Genomic DNA, 19,100 nt, shown 5'->3' with positions numbered 1-19,100 from the left:
CCATCGTTTGGATGCAATTCTACAGAAAGCTATGGTGGTCTTATGGAAAAAACTATTTGTATGGGTGTTCAGTTCTAGATTAGGTTCTCTCTGTAAAGGGGTTGCCCATTTTGGGACGACATTTAATAACTTACCCTCCCGTGAACACCTCAGTGGGGCTAACTATACTTTCACCCCTATTGGGAGTCTGCAAGATTAGAGCCACTCTGGGGATTCAGGGCTGGTAATAAGGGAGAGGAGAACTAGATATGGTTCTCATCCATCAGGGAGACATCACCGCCTTCGCTGATTCGGTACTGGGAAGCACTTCTGGCATGATGTCTATGTACAGTACTCCATGGGTCCAGGTCCTAGCGAGAGACACAAGACGCAACCTGAAGTCCACATGATGCAGACTGCAAAACTACAGCTCCCAGAATGCACTGCTGCTCTAACTGGCGGCTTGTCACGTGGTGTTCATTACGTCAGGAGTGCTTCAGAGCACAGAGTCAGTGGTGGGTGCTCCTTTTGTCTGCTATGAATAAGGTAAGCAAAGGGGACGAGGATGACTGGCAAATAGATGCGAGAAGCTGTGACCCAGCTGGGGAAAGTTGGCACAATTGCTGGTTACTATATCCTTACTGGGAAAACTGGGGGAACAGTCTCTGAAGTGCAAAAATCCCCAAACAACATTTTAATTTCACTGTAGCAGTATATTAAAAAAAAATATATATTAAGCCTTGATAAACCTGTTCATTGTTACTATGTTACTAACAATATGAGCACAATTAGAAAACATTTTTAAAACTGCACAACTTGGAAGCGACTGCAGCAGGGCAATCCCTAGTCGTGTGCAGATGCTGCCTAATGTCTCTGATACATTATTTTTGGGGAAACAGACACAGCTAGTGGCTTTTATAGCTCCACACACTGGTGACGGGAGCCCTAAAGAAAAGAGTGGGCTCTTGGGGGGGGGGGGGGGGTTCAGGACTGTGAGAGAAGAGTTAACATTGAAATAAACTTCATATGGATCAGACATGACTAGTGGATAAATATCATAGACCAGACCACATTGCAACTTTCACCTACAGCAACGTCCTTCCAAAACCACCGGTGGGCGCCACTTACATGAGGAGCAGTAATGAAGGGGTTGTCTCACATAAGCAGGAGCGCACAGCTGATGTAATGTATGGGCCAACTGACTGCATTTCACAAAACCACGTAATCCTGTGTGTATTACTACTCCAATTTTAAAGGTATTATACTGATAACTTCCTCTTCCATGCTTTGGCCCATCAGCAACCACTCCAGCATGTACTTCGATCACACAGTACAAGGGATTCCCGATAACCCCTGATGTAGCTATACTGGGTGAGCAGTACATAGAGGCAGCAGGGAATAGGACTGGCAGCTCAGCCATAGATACACCACAACAGTCAGGTCTTTGGAGTGTTGGCATGTTAATGGGGCTAACAAGTCTGAAAGAGGAAGAGGGGTCCCTAAAAAAGGGAGGAGAACTTCTATATATTACATACACACAATATTACACAGTGATACATGGAGCAAGCTAAGCTAAGCGATACATGGAGCAAGCTAAGCCTCAGGTCCCCCCAAAAAAGAAAGGAACAGTGAGCTAAGGGGGAAAGGCAAGCTGAAGGAGCACACAGACTGTTTTAAGGCATGTTTGACTAGTGTGGGAGCACCTGTCATCTTTCACAGATGTCCCCTATATTAAAGAGGATGGTGGTGCAGCATTCAGAGCAAGGGAATGCAGCACAGAGTATATCAGGAGAAGAGTCAGTGAGGACAGGGCTGTTTGTGACAGGGGCAGTGACATGATGTGAGGAGGGGAATGGAGGCAGCAGGAAATCAGACTGAAAGTTATATAGTGGAAGGAGCAGGTCTCCCAGCAGCACAGAGTATATCAGGAGATGAGTGATGTTAGTGAGGACAGGGCTGCATGTGACAGAGGCATGATGTGAGGAGGGGAATGGAAGCAGCAGGAAGCTACATACTAAGCATTATATAGTGGGAGGAGCAGGGTCCCCAGCAGCACAGAGTATATCAGGAGATGAATGATGTGTTAGTGAGGACAGGGCTGCATGTGATAGGGGCAGTGGCATGATGTGAGGAGGGGAATAGAGGCAGCAGGAAGCCACAGAATGAGGGTTACATAGTGGTAGAAGCAGGATCCCCAGCAGCACAGAGTATATCAGGAGATTAGTGATGTGTCAGTGAGGACAGGGCTGCATGTGATAGGGGCAGTGGCATGATGTGAGGAGGGGAATGGAGGCAGCAGGAAGCCACAGACTGATGGTTACATAGTGGTAGGAGCAGTGTTCCCCCAGAGTATTTCAAATGACGAGTGACATTATTTAGGGGAATGAAGGCAAGATGGAAAGCTTGAGGTGTCCATAGTGGTATACTGTTTTGCTAGGTTTAGTTTGGCTACTGTTAAGAAACCAGTGATTAATATGACATAGTGAGATTAAAATGTACCTGTCACATGGCGGCAGATGTTCTGCTGGCTTAATTAGCAGACTATCAATTCACTGTGAACTAGTGACATCCCTGGGACATTAGGTGAAAGGAGCTGGGTCCAGTCTACACAAATCTGTTTAATTACATAAACTAGCACAACACAGATGGGTGGATTTAAACAGCTGTGTTAAATTGGCATAATTATGAACTCAAATCTAAATGCAGGACGCATAATTCCAGGTGTACCAGTGTACAATAGATTTATTATTTAGATGTGAATCATTCCACAGGGAAATAGAAAAATAACAAAAATCGTAGCCGACCTCCAGAAAGTGGAAGCTGTAACCAGCAGTGGGGATATAACCTGCTGCAGACTACAGGAATACACCTGTCTGGGGAGGGTCAGGATCCTGACACGGCAGTAACTGTGTCACTCACGGGTCCTCTTGGCCAATGAATAACTTCCAATATCACCATTAGAAAGCATGGAACATGAGCGTTTTGTCATTGTGTGATGAACTAAAACTCAAAAATTATCATCTAGCTCCTTAGTTTACAACTAGACCAAGCAAGGAGACAAAACAAAGGACCACTCATTGGGGGGGCACGTGCCAACTCCAGCAAAGGGCTTGGGTAGAGGGATTTAAAGGAAGCGACAAACTCTTGAGGAGTTGGCGGATACTGGAAGTTCCAATACCAACCTCACAGAGAGGGGAGATAGGCCTAATAATGAACAGCCAGCACGGAGGACCTTCCTACTACTGACAGCAAGGCCCATTTTGTAACATTTGTGAAAAGTATGCAAAGGCTACCAACTGGCCCCCGCTGCAAACCTGTTTCACTGACGCCCCATGATGTACCACCCAAGAAGGGTCAACCACCCTCTTCGTGTATGCCATCAGCCTAGAGAGAACTGGTACCAATGGCAGAGAACTGGTACCAATGGCAGAGAACAAGCCTATTGGATTTCCATGCCGATATAGTGTGAGACTGATAGGAAAGAGGGACATCCTTGCCTATGACCCATGTACAGGGTAATCGGGGCAGTGTAATGACTTGATTCTTGAACAGACATAACTGCAGTCAATGCACCATTGTCCAAAGAGGTAAAAAGTGGCTTCATTAGAGTTCGAGGGCACTAGAACGTAACCACCAACTGCTGGTTGATGTGAAAACCAAAAGAAAAACTTTATGAAGAACCCAGATGTTTTAATGGAAAGCCAATGAGAGAGATTCATGAGAAAAACCTTCCAGCTCACAGACCAGCCTAGCCGATCTAATCGCTAGGAGACTGTATAGCCCTCGAAGAGCAAAAGATGACAGTCATGAGATCTAGGACAATACTTGAGATCATGTACAATTAAAAGAGAAAACAGTCTCCATTTAAGGAGCATAGCATTCATATAGCATTCATATTAACCGCCTGCCACACCAAAAACAGAGAAGGCTCTTCCCATCATCACAGTTCGCTCACCCTCCTCAGGAAGGCAGCCATCTTGTGAGACTGACAAATGGGACTCTCCGGGTGCTCAAAAGACTTGTTCTACAAATCCAGAAGTGAACGGTCAAAGGATAGCATGTGGAATTATATGTGGTTTCACTTCCATGGGTAGAGATCATAGCAGTACCGGATAGCGGCACGTGTGTTGGTCAGACGTGGGGAGACCAGATGCAGAAGACATTACTGGGAACATACTATAACAAAGCATAATGAAATGGAGGCCCAGGAACACAGACTGTCTGGCACTGCGGGGTTTCGTGGCATGTGACATATAAATAATGCTGATGAAAGCAGCTCCCGTAAACCGGGATATCATCCAGATACGGGGGATGATTATGACCCTTTCATGACATAGGAGGGTTACCAGAGTAGGAAGACCTTTATGGGCTGTTTGTCAACCATGCCCGAGTGCCCAAAACTGGAAGGGAGCTCATCAAAAAGAAAAAGGAAGACATGCTGGTGTTCTTATGAGGATATGCAACTACGAGAGAAATGTGTCCTTGATGTCCAGAGACATCACACGATCTTGAATTGCTCCAGGGGAAGGCATTTGTTGAGGGCCTTCAGAGCCAGCATGGAATGAAAAAACTCATCCCTCTGATAATAAAGGCCAGGTCCACCAGCCACTGAATAGAATGGGAAGCCTTTGTAAGCTCCAGGTCTATGTGGACCCATGAAAGGAGTAAACCGTTTGGATTCACTTCCAAAGTAGGTGTAAACTAATTTGTATATACTCCATGAAAGTAAGAACTCTTCCTGCCCAAGGGATCCTTGATTACAAGTCTATGGCATCTTTCCCGAGAAAAGGCAATGTAGACAGGGTCCGTTTTGGAAGTATTGTTCTCCAATCATGAGTTTAGTCAGAGAATTTGAAAACCACAGAATTGGTATTTGGCTGCTTACACTGCGGAACATATGGACGAGCTCCATGTGGCGAAATGCGACCCAAGACATTGGCGGCATCAGCTCCACCTGGGAGTGCCACTTGGCAATCCCTCGAGGCGTTGTTCTACTGAGTAAAAATTAACAGTCACAGAGTGGCCGTAAAAGCTGGCCTGAGCACTGAGTCAGAAAATAGGTTCTGTAGAACAAATTGTATCCTCACATTGGGAAGTCATTACAAGAAGCTGCATTCCTGGTCCTTTCTATATAGCCACAGAACCATGCAGAGCCACGGCTATTCCCACAACTGAAAATCTCACTGGAGAAAAGGTCTCCTATTGTCTGGGTCATTCCACCAACACCAAAAGAGTATTGGGAAAAAACTGGGATACGTGATCGATCATATGGGTGATGAAAGTTTTAGACAAGACTGACATCTCTGATGAAACCATCAACAGAATCATATCACATGAATTGTAGTTCGCCTTTCCCTTAATTTAGGGACTGTAATCACCCGACTTTTTCATAATCGGTCCACTTTAGTGAGGAAGGTCAGTGTTGGGCTGTGTGTTAGAAACGACACACAGGCAGGTTTTGAGTTGGACGCATGTAGAGTACTCAAGCCTCTACCCACCAAGAGTGGTACTTAGGAAATGTGGCTGACAGATAGCTCTTAGGTCTGTGGGGGGGCAATGAACTGTATGTAGGGCAGCCTAATCCTGATGTGCAATAATAGCTTCAGCTAAATGTTCATACAGGGCAAATACAGAAATGCAGAACTGAGAAAGCTGGGAAAGGAATAACATTCATTTTATTTACAGAATTGCTCTACTGAATACAAAGCGACAGAAACAAGTGACAGAACCACAACTGCGCACACAGATCAGATAGAAGACACAGAGGTTGTAAGCACAATAAACCTTAAATCTATTTGTAATATATATATAAAAAATTCTTTTTACAAAAACATTATATTAAAAAGGACATTTGCTAGGACCTGTCTGTGTAATAAGTTGTCAGAAAAAAAAAAACAAGAATATTACAAAATGATAAAAAAAAACACAGTTACTAACCCTGTGCTATATGGAAATGTTCAGCGTCTACGTAAGGTTACGCGTTTATCTTAAAGCCGGACGTTGCTTCTGGACGTACCTGATGAGCCAAAGCTGCCAAAGGCCGAGCCGATCGCTGCTCCCAGGGAGTTGCTGCTGTTGAACCCCAGAGATGAGTTCCCGGGCTGTCCCTGCCCGTGCGAGAACAAAGAGCTGCTCTGAGAGCTGTTGGTCAGAGAGTTATTCCCATAGAATGAACTGGAATGGAGGTTGGAGTTGGGCTGCGATTGCTGCTGCTGCTGTGCTTGCTGCTGCTGAGGGGCTATAGGGCGGAAGATGCCGTTTGCGGCTGCTGTAAGGCTGTTGGCACCGCTGGCGGATGCTGCGGCAGCTGTCGGAAGAGAACGACATGGCTTCTGGTTAATTCAGTCGAATGCTGTAACTTGTAATTAGAGACTGTGGCAGCGGATCTCCCGACAATCTGGCATGCACCCGATATTAGGCATAGTTGTGTTTAGCACAGCTACGGATCTTTAAATGGCCATAGCCAATCACAAGAGAATACACAGCCGAGGATATACCATGCGACCTTCATACCGACTGAAGGGTCAACAATGAAATATGCAACCCAGAGGTTACCAAACATTAATGGGGTCAATTCAATGCGGCTCGTCACGCCCCAGAACAGCGCCGCAATGCCAGTAACGGTAGCCACTACTATAATGCCAGTTTTCCCTTGCACCAAAATCGGCAATGTAGTGGCCCCGCAATGTGGTGTTCTGGAGAGCAACGTACACTACATCACAGCTAATTGAATTGACCCCAATGTCTGCATAACTTGCAAACTGTGTGCGTCAGCAGTCACGTACAGCACTGCCACCTAGGGGAACTTCATAGCTGGCGCAGCAGAGAGATCAATAGATGCCACCAAGGAGCAAATGGACAGAGTGGTTTTCTTGAGCTGTGTGTCCCATTTGGAAACCATCTCCAGAAGTGCTGCGTGATCACCAGGCGGACTCCGGAGATGGCAGAGGGATTATGGGGAAGAGATCCTAACAATGGCAACTCAGTAAAAGCTTCTCAGAAAGCTGCCGTTGTTAGGATCTATAAAAGATGTAGAACAAGACAAAGAAACATCCTTTAGCATTTACGTAAGCTATATATAAAGGGAGGAAGGGTTTGTAATATAAAACACCACTGAACATGCGGGTTTACTTAGTGGATCTTTACATGGTGCACAAGAGATTTCAGTAGAATCAACCAGAGTGCACAAAATCACAAGCAAATCCCTCCATAAGTGTTCATTACGTCGTCTGCTAATTGTCTGAACAGTCCATGAGTATCTGGGACATACCAGCCTGTGCAGCTGCAGGACTGATGAGGACCGGGGTGGACGCCACTAGACGCACTTGGGCAGCAAGCCCTGCTCTCCCTCCGGGGCCAACCACCAAGGCACCGTTTTGATCGTAATAGGCAGTGGGTGCGAGGACTTGGTAGCCTAAAACCATACAAAAGGGTCAGATACGTAACCACAAGGACAAATAAAAGGTCATATTGGTGCGCCATAAGACTGATCAACAATACCTGACATGCTGGTGGCCAGACCCTGTCCAAACGCCAGGGCAGAATTAGCGGCAGCGAGCGAGTCGTTCTGCTGTCCCTGCTGCCCCTGGTTGGGTGTAAGCGGGCGCTGGTTGGCTGCTGCCCGCATAATCTGCAATGACAAGTTCCATGATGAAATCTTACTTCAGCAGACACATACAATGTGTGGAGGCAATGCAGTATTCGAGACCAAGGCTTTATTTTGTAGGACAACGTGGATGATACAATATTTAGAAATTCCTGGGGGCCAGAGAGAGGCAGCTTAGAAGAGTTCAGGACGTGTGAGCGGAGTTAAAGTACCAGCCAAACAGCTCCTAACTGCCATGTCACAGGTTGTGTTTGAAAAATGACAATTAGGAGCTGATTGGTTGGTACGTTCACCTTATCTCCCCCCAAGGCTCACTAAATAGACCCTGTAAAGTAACAGTTAGTAGCTGATTGGTTGGTACCAAGGCTTAGTACATAGACCCCATTGTCCGACTCAAACAAGATACATAAATATGTACAGTTTCATCCTCAATTGACCGGTCACAAATAGAGGTGAATTATAATATAAATCAAAGAAAAATGATGCTGTAGTGACTGTTGAGGTCGGGAATGGTGCGTGTATTAATAGACGCAGACGCCTGTAAATACGCACACTAGTATATTGAATTGCTTTCTGTATTTCCGTTACCTGCTGCTGTCCCTGGGATGCCTGCGATGCCGCCTGCTGATTGTTGTTGTTTGCGGCAGAGGCCGCAGCGGCGGCGGCAGCTTGCTGCTGGAACAATCCAGCTGGGTACACTCCCCAGGGAACGCCGTAATATTGAGGTGGAACAACTGCGGGTCCTGTAGAGCATAAACAGCTGCGTCCGTTATCAAATACAAGGAAGTGAAACCAAAGCGGCCACTTATTCATTGGCTGTAACGTTCTGTAACTGTGGGCAACGCCTCATCTATCACAGACACAGCAAAGACAGGATGGCGGAGGAACTGCACAGCTCACTAGCGTACACCCCCGGAAACATATTATATCGCCAGCTCTGTATGTATAACTTCACAGAGTGAACCCTACAATAGAACTCAATCGATCCAAAAGGACTAAAGACTGAGAATAAGATACCCACCCTCTATAAACGCTTGTATGCCAATAATACAGGGATTTGTGCCATGCCGAGAAACACACAACGTGATTACAGTTATTGCTCTAATGATCTATTACTCCACATTGAAACGGTAAATCATATTCAATGATTTGCATATTTGAATATTTAAAGAGGCATATTTTTGCACAATAACAGATCACATTCACGCTGGGCAAAAAGCTAGGGCAGCTAGAATTGCAAAAATGCACATATCATTAGGAACAGTGGGCCTGATTCAGCTTGGATCGCAGTTGTGATCGGGTGATCGTTGCATAAATTAGCCACTGCGAAGCCATACGCAGTGTGAGGTCTCATAGCGTACGTGGCTGTTGGCGATTTCTGAGGTCAGGGCTTGTGCAAGTGTGCGTATGGGTCCGATGGTACTCGATTGTACCGATGGTTTCGTTATTGTGCCGAGTATTATGGATGTGCATATGGTAAAGTGGGCGTCCTTATGTGGTGCTGAGTTTGCATTGCGATCGCAGTGGTTTGGGTTGCTATCCGTTGAACTGCGTGCGTACGCTATATTACGATCTGCAGTGAACCAGGCACAGTGACCGATAAGAATAAGCTGTCACTACCTAGCCAGCTCTCAAATATGACCTTACGCAGTATATTCATATTCTAAGAACTAAACAGGGAAGAAGGTAGAGAAACACATTTTGTTTTTTAAATGGTTATTTGCAGGCTCATATTCAGCGTACTAAAACCAAAGGAAAGAGCAGTAACTTCTGACTGATAGAACGGCAATGTTTTATTGTTCTGTGATGGATAAACGTATACAAACATTCCTGTTCTAGGTCTTTACCCAATTTCTCTGACGGCGCATTAAGCGGGAGCAACGCATGTCGCCAGCTCCTACAAAATCTATCCCGTGAACATATTTTTCAGTGCACGCACTGGTCTGCGAGTCTGAAGCCAGTAACACTTTAATACAGTGAATAACCAAATGGGAGTGATATTGCCAATGACCTACCTAAAGTGTACGTACCTCCTAAGGATGCAGCGGCAGCCAGGCCGGCCGCGGTGTACGGATCTGTGCCGGGGTGGGCAGTGCTGATGATGTAAGGGTTTGGCATAAAGGCAGCCGGTGCCAGACCTGCTGAGAACATACCCGCTGGAAGACAAAGGAACGCGGTCAGGGCATAAACCCAACATCACGGTCATTTGCAGAACATTAAATGGATTTAACAAACTCCGGTACCTTCATGCTCTTATCCGGCACGTTGCTGGGTTACTTAGGTGCCCACATAGAGTGTAAGCAAAAAATATGGACCAGTTGAGTGGTTAAATAAATGGTAGGCGGATAGAAACAGCAAGTGTAGATTCCAGTAAGAATGATAATGGTAACCAGATACAAACCAGTGCTTACAGATCGGGGACAGTAACTTACCGATGTGGGACTGCTGCGCTGCCGCGAGGGCATATTGCTGCTGCTGTTGCTGCTGGGCTGCATTTAATTGCTGCATTGTTAAAGCATTGGGTCTCTGAAAGAGCTATGGAGAGAAAACACAGCACACACTTCAGACTTCCAATAGGCAAAGCGCGATCTCTAGACCAATCTTAAACCAGGCCTTAGTTCTATATAGAATATAAAGTACTAGCAAATCCATTATTCAAGTGCTCTAGAGTCGCTCCACCTAAAATCCAGCCCTTATATTTCAATGATATGATCAGATGCTGGCGCACGGAGAGGCTGGAGGCTGGCGCACGGAGAGGCTGGAGGCTGGCGCACGGAGAGGCTGGAGGCTGGCGCACGGAGAGGCTGGCGCACGGAGAGGCTGGAGGCTGGCGCACGGAGAGGCTGGCGCACGGAGAGGCTGAAGGCTGGCGCATGGAGAGGCTGAAGGCTGGCGCATAGAGAAGCTGAAGGCTGGAGCATGGAGAAGCTGAAGGCTGGAGCATGGAGAAGCTGAAGGCTGGAGCATGGAGAAGCTGAAGGCTGGAGCATGGAGAAGCTGAAGGCTGGCGCCCCCCCCTCATTTGTGCAAGGCAAGGCTAAAAACTGTATGAGTACGGTTTGCCATCATTTCACATTGTCCCCAATGAAGACGGGCTAACCTGCTGCTGGGTGCTGTAGTCAAACAGCCCAACGTTGGCTCCGGCAGAGTCCATGGGTAGCGGATTCCCGGGATAGTCAAACTGCAGTGAATCCAGCCCGACCTGTTCCATGCCGTCTAGGTTCTGGCTTTCCGGGCTTCCAAAGTCATCTGTCAGGGGCTTGTTGACCATGGGGTTTGAGAGCTGTCCTAGTCCCTCGGTAATGTTCTGGTTCGGGCCAATTCTTTCTGCTATCTCTGTGGGAGAGGCTTGGCGGCTTCCTGGGGTACGGCTGTGCGGAGTATCCCAAAAAAATAAATGATCAGGCATCATAACAATAGGAGACACTTTTTACTTTATTAATGTCAACATCAGAGACTTTTTGAGGTGGGAAAAGAGTGAATAATTCATAAAAACAATGACCCTGATTCATAGATCGACGGAACTGCAGAGCCGCACACAAGTCTGTGCAATCCGTCCATCTAAAAAGCTAATGCCGCAGGTGTCTGTAGGAAACAAGACACCTACTTGCAGCGACCGCGGTCTGAGGCTGGGCTCACCATTGCGACCATCGGTCGTGATGGTTGCACCTTCAGTGTTCTCCCCAGAAAATTTTTCCAGCCGGGTGGCATCAACAAGTACCCGGGTGGGGGCATTCGCAATAATAAAATGCTTTAAACCCTGACCTTATAATGATTTAAACTTGAAATAACATTTTATATATTCATTCTCTTCTTATTAGAGGCCCAGTCGTCTGATTATGAAAAAGCTGCAAAGTCTGTAATATCTGGTCCTTTTTATACAGCTCCCAGATACTGTCTCCACTTGCAGGCTCCCAAAGTGCCGGGTGGATGGCTTTTTCTTGCCGGGTGGTGCACCCGCATAAAACAGCCTGGGGAGAACACTGACCTTTGGCCAGGTTGCAGAAGCTGAAGCTTACTGCAGCCTGACCGGGTCCTGGCCACATACAATGTCAGGATATCTGAGCAGACTCTGGCCTTGTCCAGCCCGGAAAATGTGGGCCACGTGCCCCAGTTTCCAAGAACGGTGGCCAGCTCCGCCCCCCCAAAGCCCACAGCATGTCAATTATGCTGCGGCTTTGTGTGGGGGAAGGGATGTCTGTGAGCGAGGACGCAGGACATAAAACATTGGAGATGTGCGCTAACCGTCGGGTTAGCGTACATCTCTGAATAAGGGCCAATATGCATCCTTTATACCGGTAAAAACTGCGCGTCAGGGAGTGAATCTTAAAGAGATAAGAGTGGACAGAGGTAACAAAGCTCAAATCTTACAGGAAAATAAAAAAGATTAAAAAAAAAACAATAGAACACACAACAAATGAGAATACAATATTAATAAGGCAGCTATATTGTGCACTGAACCAACATTCATGAGAAAGCCAATAACATTTAGGTGATCCGCTATCAGCATTTTAATCAGTGATTTTCTAGCCAAATGCAATCCCATAGGAATGAATCGCTGTGAGTCTGGTGGTCACACTGATCAGAGTAAGAACATGCTGCATGAGAACAATAGACCACACTTATCAGAGTAAGAACATGCTGCATGAGAACAATAGAACACACTGATCAGAGTAAGAACATGCTGCATGAGAACAATATAACACACTGATCAGAGTAAGAACATGCTGCATGAGAACAATAGAACACACTGATCAGAGTAAGAACATGCTGCATGAGAACAATAGAACACACTGATCAGAGTAAGAACATGCTGCATGAGAACAATAGAACACACTGATCAGAGTAAGAACATGCTGCATAAGAACAATAGAACACACTGATCAGAGTAAGAACATGCTGCATGAGAACAATAGACCACACTGATCACAGTAAGAACATGCTGCATGAGAACAATAGAACACACTGATCAGAGTAAGAACATGCTGCATGAGAACAATAGAACACACTGATCAGAGTAAGAACATGCTGCATGAGAACAATAGAACACACTGATCAGAGTAAGAACATGCTGCATGAGAACAATAGAACACACTGATCAGAGTAAGAACATGCTGCATGAGAACAATAGAACACACTGATCAGAGTAAGAACATGCTGCATGAGAACAATAGAACACACTGAACAATGTGATTAAAAGGCACAAAATAAGTCTGATTCTTTTAAGCAGCGATAAAAATAATAAAAAAAAAAAAACACCTTAGGGCCGGATTCAGACCCGCTCGCAAGCAGGTCGATGGTGGGGCACTGCGCATGCGCAAGCCCCGGAGTGAGATAATTTCTCTTGCTCCGGGGCTCACTACAAAAGGGGCGGCTGTCGATGTTGATCAACAGCTCGCACCGTTTTGTAGGCGGGGTGGCTACACAAACGGAGCCGTTTGTGGGAGGCACCACTGACATCACCAGTGATGTCAGTGGGAGAGCTTCCTGCTCTGTTAGAGCAGGAAGCTCTCTGGGGCTTGCGACAGACAAGACCCTACCACAAGGGTCTCGTCGCAAGCCCCAATGGTCGAGACCATCACCTGGCCGCTCGCAGAAGCTGTGGGTGGTCACCCACAGCTATGCGAGTGGCCAGAAGGCCACAAAAAAAAAAAAAAAATGCCCTGATTCAGAGCGAGCGCTCTTCAAGAGCGTCCGGCTCCGAATCAGGCCCCAAGTTCCTAAACGCCGAGGATTTTCCAGCTACCCCTAACTGCAAGGTATAGTATGCCAGTTGTGCAAACAATACAATAACCAAGACAGATGGTGACCAAATAACGGTTATTATAAAGTCTCTTGTCCTTACTTAAAATCTTTGCAGTCTGCATCAATTCCGTTAGGAAGCCCCCTGCCGTTCAGCTTGGAGACGTCATCGCCATCGGCAGAAATTAAATCCCATTTCTTTTCCTCATCAAATGATGACGCTTTGCCTTTTTGCTCCCCTTTCTCTGGTCCATCTAATTCACAATCTCTTGCACCCTATGTACAAAAAAAAAGTACATTGCCTTTATATGAAGCGCAGCTGGTTATTGCAAACGGTGATTAAAAAACAAAAACTATTTACGTATAAACAAGAAAACTGAATTTATTCACTCTAATATTTAAAATATTCAACTTTATTTGCATGCGACTACAGTAAGTAAAGACGGTAAGAATGGAAGTCTAGTCTAGTACCTGAAAGGGTGAAATGAAAGTCCTTAATTAGTTGCTAGTACTAAACACAAGTTGCATTCCATAAAATAGTGACAAACACAATTCGTAATCGCATATGCAAATATAGAATAGTTTGATAAAAGCTGGAGGCATTGGACATAGTGTTGAACAGGTCAGGGGTCCTGTCGGGAAGCTTACAGATTGATTGATGGTACATAATATAATGACAGGACGACTGTAGCTTTGGTAGACATTATTTTAAATACCTTCAGAGGCAGTCATGAAAACAGGTAAAAGGGGTCCCCTGAGAAAGTGCCCATTTTAAAGTACAAAGCAGATTTCAATATTTAAGAGACTGCAACCCATGATTACAGTAATAACCAGTCACATTCTTCTGTGCATACGGGCAGAACCTTCAGCCAACATAATTATGTTGCCTAGTCTTATGGTGCGTACACACGGTCAGATATAACCGGACGATATCGTTCATATCGTCCTGTTTTTGGACCCTTCCAACCCCCAAACGATGATCGATGAGCAGGCACGGATGGTCGATATCGACCAGGTTAGCCTGGTTGCTATAGGGACCCGGGGTGTCCTAGATCCCCCTAGTTAAGACATAGGTTTTACATATTTTTTTCAATTAAACACATTTTAAAACATTTATTTTATATAGTCTATATAATGCAGTAGTACTTTATTGCGCCCGGGCTGTGGAGCTTTACGTTACATATTTAAATAACTACATGACCGGAAAGGGGATGTGGACACACTTTAGTTTACGCTTCCTCCATGCACTTTAGGACCATATTCCTGCCGCAGGCTCCGACCATCCTCATTGGGCAAAGCAGTGTCCCTTTTAAAAACACGTGGGAAGCACGACCTGGCCACCGTGCCCATTAAATATAATGAACTGGATTTGATAGGCACTTACATAGGCTCCTTTCCGGAATCGTGGGTCCAGTTTATCTGCAGGCGAGGAGCTCAGGACGTATTCCACCATGCTCACTCCCAGACCGCCACTCTCTGAGCGGGGAGACAGCACGGAGTTTGCATCGTGGTTTCCCTGAAAGCCGTGCCCGGGTCTCCTCTGTACCATGATGGGCTGGGACATGGAATGGTCTACGAGAGAAGTCGCACATTAAAACCATAGTTCCTGAGCACTTTACACAACTACAATGCCAAGCAAATCATCATAGGGATTTACAGGAGTTTTTCCATTATTCACACCTGAAGCATGAACATTATTAGAACAGTATACAAGTCTGATTACGATAGTGTCACATAAACAAATGGCCCACAATGAAGAGTAAAGCTCTTGCCACAAGGTGGCAGTAATTGCCATAATAATAAATGATGTTCTTGTAGTTATTTTCATTTACAAAATCAAGAATTTGGAGGACAATTTCCAGGCAAGGTTCAAGCGGGTTACTTACATTCAACACTTCTTGGTTTACGTTTTAGTACTAAGAAGAGACAGGGGAGAGGAGAACGGAGGGTGAGCACAGGGGGGAGTGTAAGCATAGAATCATCAGTGGGGTACATGGAAGTCTTAGTGCAATGATTGGAGGATGAAAAATCGTCAGTAAAAAAAGTCATCTAGCAATAGGTTGACATTAAGTGGTCGACAGTCAAAAGGTCGACAGGTACAAAAGGTCGACATGGGAATGGTCAACACATTGTTTAAACAATTTTTTTTGTTGCTTTTTAGGGTTAGGCACTAGGAGGGAAGGTTAGGCACTTATCCCAACGGTTAGGGTAAGGCATTTACTGGAGGGTTAGGCTCTAGGAGGGACGGTTAGGCACTTACTGGAGGGTTAGGCTCTAGGAGGGACGGTTAGGCACTTACTGGAGGGTTAGGCTCTAGGAGGGACGGTTAGGCATTTACCTTATGGTTAGGCACTAAGAGGGACGGTTAAGCACTTATTGCAACGGTAAGGGGTAGGCACTAGGAGGAACGGTGGGGTTAGGCACTAGAAGGGGTGGGTTAGGATGAAGATTAGGGTTAGAAAAAAAAACGTGTCGACAATTTTTTATGGCGACCATTTGCACCTGTCAATCTACATCCATGTCTACCATCTGGTGTCGACCTATTGCTTGTCAACCTTTTCTCTGTCAATCTATTAGTCCACACCCTTGCGCAACAGTTTCGGACATCAATACAAGAGCAGGGACAGTGCAGCAGACAAGTAGGGTGAGAGGAAGCATGGACGGAGAGGAGGGAGAAACTGCAGAGATGAACAGATAAATGGTGAAGGTGGCAACCAGCCAGGATTTAGCGGATGACGGCTGTAGCAGTTTGCAGGGAAATGTTGTTCCTCGGGGACTGTCATCTACAAATCTTAACCAAACTAGACAAAGGGTCAGGCAGGTAAGTAACTTGGACTGATGCTCGTCTAGACATTGCGTTGGCTGCTATTAGTTATGAAATTCCATACGTTAGCAAGATCCCGATCTTTATTAGATGCAGAAGCCCTGAATAAGCCATGTATTAACTAATGCACGATAAAGCCGGTATGTATTAACTCACAGCCGTTCAATAAAAGCTGCAGGACCACAAATCTTCTGAGTTGATTCAGCCTGACGTTAGGGTACATATACTGGTATGCCACCAATGGCAGAGCAATTCAATATTTAATGTGCGCCTTTATTACAGATTTACTATTTAACCAGAAAATAAAGTTTTATATTGCTTAAAAAACATGGTTAGTTTTCACAGCAAAATTGCACATTATATAATGAATATTATAAGGATGTGATTCCTAAACTGTTATACTATGCAATGAAACGTGGTTTATTTTCTCAGTGCATGATATAAAACCTTGTAATGAACAAAGCCATAATCCTTAACCTACATATGTTAATATGGTATGCAGACAGGAAGCCAACGGTCAAAATGCCGTCCGCCGGCTTCCCGACTGTGCAATCCCAACAGGGGACTAACGATAGGCGTTGAAATCCCAACACCTATCATTATGCCTATGCCGGGAGCCCGACGCCCAGCATACAAACGAAGGTAGGCCGGGCGGCGGGCAAGGACAGCCGCGTGGGGGGGGGGGGATGGGGTGTTTGTTGAGGGTTAGGGGCTCCCCTTGGGGGGACTTAGTGCCAGGCAACCCCCCGGAGACTTAGGTTAAGGCTGCGGAAACGGGGGTGGGGGGGGTTAAGTTTAGTCACTTACGGGGAGCGGTTAGGGTTAGGCACCCCTAAGGGAGGGTTAGGGGAGGAGAGGGTTAGTTATACTTACCTCTTAGCTAGCGGAATCTTCACTCCTCCCACTCTTCCGGCGTCGGTCGTGCATACTGATCCCGTTAAGATTAACACAGGACTGTAATGTCTGATGGCGGATTGATCCTGATCCTGCCTCAAGTGTTTGCGGCTAAAGGTGGTTCTACAAGCTACGGAATCAGTGGGAGTACTTATATTGTCACATTGGGTTTCTTCGTGTTGGCTTATTTTTTGTTGAATAAGTAAAGTCATATCTGTGACGTGTTATCACCTGAAAGGGGATTCAGATGATTTTTCAGATGATGTCCCAATATGGAAACACACAAATGTGAGAGAGGGTGTTACTTTCTTTCGTAATTGGTGGTAGATTATGAAGTAAAGGGGCCAGATGGAGCAATTCCTCTGGGAAAGCTCCTTCTGTGGCTCGAAAAATTGTTTGAATCCTGTAGTTAATAAAACGCACCCTGTATATTATATTTGTATATGTTTAGTGCTTATATAGGGTGAGGTGTTTGTATATTTCTGTGGAAGATGTGTCAGTTGGGGAAGTTTTGTTGTCGCACCTTGGGACGCAGCATCGGGTCACCATCAGCCATTTCCCTTTGCAAACCTAAGCTTATTCAGAATGGCCGCGCTGTATCTCCTCTGCCGTGGCCAGGAAATCTGCGCCAGAAGACCATGGCACGCCTCACCATGTCAATCGCGCCCGGGTACAACAACCGTCGTCACAGACAAAGATCGACACATGCGCAGCACAGTTCCAACGCATGTGCCTATCGGAAAACATCGGAGTTGTGCATAGACCGTAGTGTTCACGTACAACTATGAATCAGGCACTTGGCACTCATCTGCTATTTTCTTATCCATTATAAAACCATAAGCAGAGCAGCTTTTACATGCAGAAGAACTGGTGCGACTTCTCCAGACGGAGTACCAGGGACTTACGCGATGCTCCCCACGTGTTCTCCCGCCATTCATCCGGAAGGAACATCCCTTTCTGTCCATCCTTAGCTGGGTCGTCGGCCTCCCAAAACTTTTTGGCCGGTAAAAGCTTTGTAAGAAAGGAGAGAGACACAATGTTGAAAGACATCGTAAAAATAATACTACAGCCCTATAAGGAAGTAACAGGTGAGACCCCCCCTAACCTAACTCGTCAACTTAAATTGAGGGACATTTCATGGGAAGGCTTCCTGTGGCTTTCTACATCTCCTCATAGAGACCCCAGACCTGACTTTCCTTAAGTGATCTGGACCAGTCTCTCTGCAGACTCATGTCTCTTGCAAGCTGAACAGATACGCAAGTCCAATGACAGAAAAACTGACCCTACTATAGCGCAGGTGGAGCAGGATTGCAGCACTACATAAATTACCTGCTGCGCTATCACAGTCACGCACTTCTCTAATGCTGGCCACACACTAGTGCGATTTCCGGCCGATTACACGATTTTAGACGTGTCGTACTATGAATTGTGTGAAAATCGTGTAGTACTTAGGTAGGAATACGATCGGATGCGCGCTCCCGCAGCTGTTCTATCGTATCTTATGATCAGACGTGCAGAAAATATTATCTGTTGTGACCGTAAGCAGATCGTGCCGTGTATTTGCGCATGCTATGCATCGTGCGTCCAACCGGCGTCATTTAAATCTATTATGATCGCATGTTTTTGGTGAGGCATCGATCGATCGTATCACGGCCAGTCGTATAGGGGCGAGTGATCGTACGTCAGATCGTATGTTCATCGTGTGTGAAAAAAGCACCAAATCGTGCGGCCGGTACTGCCAGGGAGTTCAAGGGAAAACGTATGATGAATCGTATCTTATGCTGGTCGTACTAGCCTGCTCCTATTAAACCTCTGTACGTCAGAACGGTTCTGGAGAGTTGTGGCCCTGCTGCAGTTGTGTAATCACCTGAAGAGGGGGAAGGAAAAACACTAGTGGGGAACTGATACCGCAGGGACACACACAAGTAGTAAAGAGCAGGGAACCAGGGTACAATATTTAGCCTTGGAGAAGGGGGGGGTTTAAAGAAAAATATAATCAGATTTAGGTTCACCGGTCATCTATTGGGATCCATCCAATTGTCCGCTAAGGGTGCT

At 45.9% G+C, this 19,100-nt stretch overlaps 1 protein-coding gene across 5 annotated transcripts in view; it reads right to left on the bottom strand.

Annotated features, from left to right (window-relative positions):
* Nucleotides 1-19,100, bottom strand: part of PUM2 (pumilio RNA binding family member 2) — a 79,670-nt gene that overhangs the window by 31,101 nt on the left and 29,469 nt on the right. For 3 of the 5 annotated variants that reach the window (XM_088480283.1, XM_088480282.1, XM_088480280.1), the window contains exons 4-13: nt 17,951-18,056; nt 14,712-14,899; nt 13,431-13,603; nt 10,686-10,956; nt 10,018-10,120; nt 9,601-9,741; nt 8,174-8,328; nt 7,480-7,609; nt 7,250-7,393; nt 5,996-6,286 (exon numbers count right to left, since the gene is read on the bottom strand). In XM_088480283.1, the coding sequence (XP_088336409.1) occupies nt 5,996-6,286; nt 7,250-7,393; nt 7,480-7,609; nt 8,174-8,328; nt 9,601-9,741; nt 10,018-10,120; nt 10,686-10,956; nt 13,431-13,603; nt 14,712-14,899; nt 17,951-18,056 (1,702 nt within the window). The remainder of the gene's footprint in view (nt 1-5,995; nt 6,287-7,249; nt 7,394-7,479; nt 7,610-8,173; nt 8,329-9,600; nt 9,742-10,017; nt 10,121-10,685; nt 10,957-13,430; nt 13,604-14,711; nt 14,900-17,950; nt 18,057-19,100) is intronic. The other 2 variants (XM_088480281.1, XM_088480284.1) reach the window with 1 other exon arrangement.

Source organism: Taudactylus pleione, unplaced genomic scaffold, assembly GCF_031769625.1.
Source record: "Taudactylus pleione unplaced genomic scaffold, aTauple2 ptg000252l, whole genome shotgun sequence".
NCBI classification, from domain to species: Eukaryota; Metazoa; Chordata; class Amphibia; order Anura; family Myobatrachidae; genus Taudactylus; species Taudactylus pleione.
This window is presented reverse-complemented; position numbering and strand designations above follow the sequence as displayed.